The sequence below is a fragment of the Malus domestica genome, chromosome 14 (assembly GCF_042453785.1).
Source record: "Malus domestica chromosome 14, GDT2T_hap1".
Lineage (NCBI taxonomy): Eukaryota > Viridiplantae > Streptophyta > Magnoliopsida > Rosales > Rosaceae > Malus > Malus domestica.
In genome coordinates this window covers 21,926,968-21,931,817 of record NC_091674.1, presented here as the reverse complement: position 1 = coordinate 21,931,817, position 4,850 = coordinate 21,926,968, and the positions used below count along the sequence as shown (strand labels likewise).

The 4,850-nt window shown below is 35.8% G+C and overlaps 1 protein-coding gene across 1 annotated transcript; it reads left to right on the top strand.

The window, feature by feature from the left end:
• The first annotated feature begins 268 nt into the window (after positions 1 to 268).
• LOC103454825 (uncharacterized) lies at positions 269 to 1,267 on the top strand. Its single transcript, XM_008394419.4, has one exon. It carries the CDS (start codon positions 489 to 491, stop codon positions 1,098 to 1,100), a length of 612 nt encoding a protein of 203 aa, XP_008392641.1. The 5' UTR covers positions 269 to 488; the 3' UTR covers positions 1,101 to 1,267.
• Positions 1,268 to 4,850: the final 3,583 nt, after the last annotated feature.

Here is a 4,850-nt window from a genome sequence, read left to right as displayed (position 1 = left end):
GAAAATCAATTTGTTTTCTTCCTGCACATTATGCTCATTTTTATTACTGGTTCTTCTCTAACTAATACAATTTAAAACCAGTAATAAACAAGAATTACAAAACAGAAGTGACCAGAATAATCACTTTTCAATCATGAATGCTCCGTTTATATTATATGGACCCAAACTACCAACTATTTCCATTTTCCAACCATTTCTTGCATCACCGTACCATATAAAACACATGTTATATACACTGTGACCACAGTAGAGGCCTTCTTTTGTCACACTACTTTTCCTTTTTGTATATCCTTTAGTTTTCTTGTTTTTAATATTCTCTGTTTGGTTGAGAAAAGCTCCCAAGAAGAATCCCACCGACGAATAGATCTCTCCCTCCATAACTTTCCCTCTCTTTTATACCCTCCAAACATCCCGTCACTAGGCATAAGCTGCCTATAAGTTATAACTACAACAAGAGCACAAAGGTTTTAGTTAGGGATTTTTAATAAATGGGCAATTGCTTGTTTGGAGGTTTGGGAGATGCAGATGGGGTAGTTCAAGTGACAACATCAAATGGTGGGATAATGGAATTTTATGTGCCAATCACTGTAGGCTTGATCACGAAGGAATTTCCAGGCCATGGAATTTTCAGAAGCCATGATCTTTTCTGGAAACCACTCTCTCACCATGATGATCTTCTGGCAGGACAAAATTACTATCTTCTCCCTCTCAACAGCCAAAGTGGTCGTCACTTGGGCAGCGCCCAGATTGTGAGGGAAGGCCATGTTCGGTCAAACAGCATACCAACTTGTTCACTTGCTGCGCCCTACAGAATGTCGCTTGATTACCATGGAATGATGAAGAGGTCTTACACCGAGGCATTTTCGAAGTACAATAACGTCAGTTTTTGGAAGGTGAAGCTGGTGATCAGTCCAGAGCACCTGTTGGAGATTTTGGCTCAAGAGGGTCGGACTCAGGAATTGATTGAGAGTGTAAGGACTGTGGCTAAATGTGGGAGTGGTGGTTCGGTTTCAGGTTTGGGATTTTCCGATCAGTGGAGCCTGTCGAGTAGTAGTAGAAATGCTTCATCTAAGAAAGATGGAATATTACTAGATATTTAGCTGGAATCGTAGCAACAATATTGTTCTTTATAACTCCTGTTTGTGTTATATAGTCTTAAGTTCTTTTTTTTTTCTTGGCCAAACATATAGTCTTGTTTTTCTTTTCTTTCTCTTGTATCATGATTTCAAATTGTTAATGAAGATGTCTAGACTTTGAGTTTCTAGCATATAATACGACTCTTTTAATCGCTGGTTTTGGTTTTTGTTGGTACTGTTGATCGAAATCAATTAAATTATGTTCCACCCCAGAATTGAACATATATAGGTGTAGATCGTGGGAATGAGGGTGTGCCACCACTAGAGGCCGCTAGTAGACGGGTTTCAAGTATTGAAATATCAAACCTATTTGACTTCTAACCAAAAGATTGTGTCGTTGAGTGCGGAGGCTCAACTTTGAACTTTTTTGCATTGAATGCTAAGGAGTTCACATTTTCTTGTATGTAGGAAACTAACTTAGAGTATGAAGCTCATTCGAAGAGAGAAATTGTATTGAAATACTTAGTAGAGGAAATTATTAGTGGAAAGCTACATAACAAATTAACAAGAGAAAGCAAATGTAATCTATTGCTTTGCCAAAGAAGGCTTGCTTTGATTTTGAGAGAGTGGAGAAAGTATGGTACTTCTCCACCGATAATATTTGATTTGAGAGAGATTTAGACAAGGAATGGACTTCTTCTCTTTGAAATGCTTTGTGGAAAGCTTGCTTTCTTTGAGAGGTTTGCTCTTTGAGAGAGATTGAATAATCTTTGCTTTTTGATTGAAGTTGTTGGGGCCATCTCTTTTGCCCATGCTTTTCTTTATATAGTGCTCCACCAAGCCCTAGGTCTTCTCTTCACTTTGTCGCTATAATGCAACGCTCTCACATCCACATGATTTTTCACCACCCAATGATCATTATGCTTATAGTTATTTTCAAGGCTTTAGGACTACAAACCAATATGAACCAGCCCCTAACTTGATAAAGTGGGCCTCGTAGAATTCATGTGAATTGTCAAATTATGGTCCAAGTACACCATGTCAATCATATAATATAGATATATAGTGGATTAGTTCTCTTTGAATTCATAACAACAACAACAACAACAACAAAACCTTGTCCCTCCAAGTGAGATCGGCTGTATAAATCCTAGAACGCCAGTTTTGTGCCACATCTTCCATTAGATCCAAGTACTCCAAGTTTTTTCTTACAGTCTCTTTCCAAGTCTTCCTAGGTCTTCCTCTACCTCTTCGGCCCTTAACTTCTGTCTCGTAATCACATCTTCTAACCGGAGCGTCTGGAGGCCTTCGTTTCACATGTCCAAACCACCTTAACATATTTTCTCTCATCTTTCCTTCAATCTTGGCTACTCCTACTTTGTTTCGGATATCCTCATTCCTAATCCTATCCTTTCTAGTATGCCCACACATCCAACGAAGCATTCTTATCTCCGCTACCCTCATTTTATGTACGTGTTGATGCTTCACTGCCAAACATTCCATGGCATAAAGCATTGTTGGCCTTATTACCGTCCTATAAAAATTTTCCTTGAACTTTAGCAGCATACGACAGTCGCACAACATTGCCGTCCCCTTTGTATTCATGATGATGTTAATTAAATTGTTAATGAAGATGTCAGACTTTGTAGTAGATATCGGAAATGTTGGATGAAAGAGGACATTTGGGACGAGCTGGGCTTAATTTCCTCTTTGTAAGCTTTGTGACAAGGCATGTATGACTTCTGATGAGTAGATTTTATATTATATATTTAACCCTATTCTTAGTATATTTTGGTTAATATTTTGGAAGAATTTTGATACTTTGAATTGTATTTTCAATAAAGGACTTTTGACTTCCTCTAGAGAAAAACGTGACCAAATGGATGAATTTTGGAGTAATTCTAGTTGGAGGATGTTCATGAGTCAATTAGCTTGATCGTATCAAAATTTGGAATTTTTCTTCGTAGCGGTGATTTTCTGGCTATAAAATAAAGGAGCGATGCGCGGTACTGGAATAGTGATGCTTTGGGCTTGAATTGCATTTTTGGAGCCCAAGATGACCTCAGATAGATTCGTGGCCTTCTGGAGATGTGTTCAGAACATCCTGATTTTTAGAACACGCTATCATTGGCCAGATTTGGAGGATATTTGAGGTTAAAACGTGGCTGGACACTTCCTTTGCAGATTCTCCTAGTTTAATTAGGATTTTATTTTCTATGATATTTTATTATTATTTTTAATTTCCTAGTTGGAATAAAGGACCTGGTTTTTAGGGATTGTCTAATACCCTTTAGATGGGATTTAAAAGGTTCCAGCCGGTCCTAGGTTACCCACATTTTCTTTTATGCAATCTTGGAGTTGAAGAGAATTGCTATGGTTCTTGAGGATTTTCTACCTTAAGGTGTTTTCAATCATTTTCTTCATAATAATATTTTCTATGATTTAATTATGATTATAAGTAACTAATTCGTTTTGTTAGGGTGAAGCCTTAAGCCTTAGCATGAATATGTAATTTTTATTTAATTGCTTATGATTGATTGCTCGCACGCTTTGAATTATTGATCAATGTTTTAAACTATCTAATTGTCTTGATGATTGGCCACCATTAGGATCTTTAGAAAAGTAATTTGATGCAATTTTGGTCAGAAGGTTCCCTGAAATTGACGTTGGCTTCTTATGATTAATAATTGTAATTTCACTTAAGATGAACGCCACGTCTTAGGGGTTGCATAGTTTTTCAAAAGGTTTTCATAAAGCATAACGAGTCTCTCATGTTCATATTTGATCCGAACGTCCAGACGGATTGCATGTTAGATATACGTTCTATGTTGGAGGTTCCAAGTAGAATATATATTAGGAAAACCTAACCTTCAAAGTGACATGTGTAGATCATAAGTAATTGGTAAAATTTCATAGGATTGCATAAATTGGTATTTAAAACTCTTTTCTTTTATCGTATTAGTTTGGGAGAATTTACTATTTGTTTTTTTTTAATTAAAATTCGTTTTTTAATATTACCCAAATTCAAAATCACATTTCTCCAGTTTTAGTTTTAAGTAGTTAATTAGGAATTGTTTCTACATAAATTATTAAAATAGTCATTGAGGAGAACGACCTTGCATGTGTATCTATACTACAATAACCTTGTATTCTTGCAAATATTTTGTGTGATTTTAACCCTATTTTTGTAGACGGTAAAAATCATATCAACTTCTTTTTGGTCCACCTTACATTTCAATTTAGAAGCTCCAACTTGAGTTGATTATGGGGACGGATTAGGGTGGTTATTAGGCTTTCTTCTCTGTCACCCAAAAAACAATAGCGAGGTTTAATGAGTTAATTATATATATGGACTTACTCAAGTGGGCTTTTGTATTTGTATGAAAGTTCGAATTCTTCTCCCTATATTGGTAACCACGGTTAACCGTCCATTTAAAATTCACGGTTACGGTTACGGGTAACCGTTTAGACAAATAAGTTGTTATGTCCATGAAATTTAAATGGGTTATGGGTATTACCCGCTGTTATAAACGGATACCCATTTAATCGTTTATTTTAATATATATATATATGCCTCATTTAAGAGAAAAATATAGGTGATTGAACGGGCCTATGTTTAATATATGTGATTCAACATGCTAAAGCATTAGAGTGTTTGAAAGTTTAGTTTAAGAATATTTTTGAGTTTTGAATCACCTAGTATTCAAAATAATGATTACCTTGAGTTGTTAGAAGCTTTACTTTATATGGAGTTTGGTTTATTTTACTCTTAGT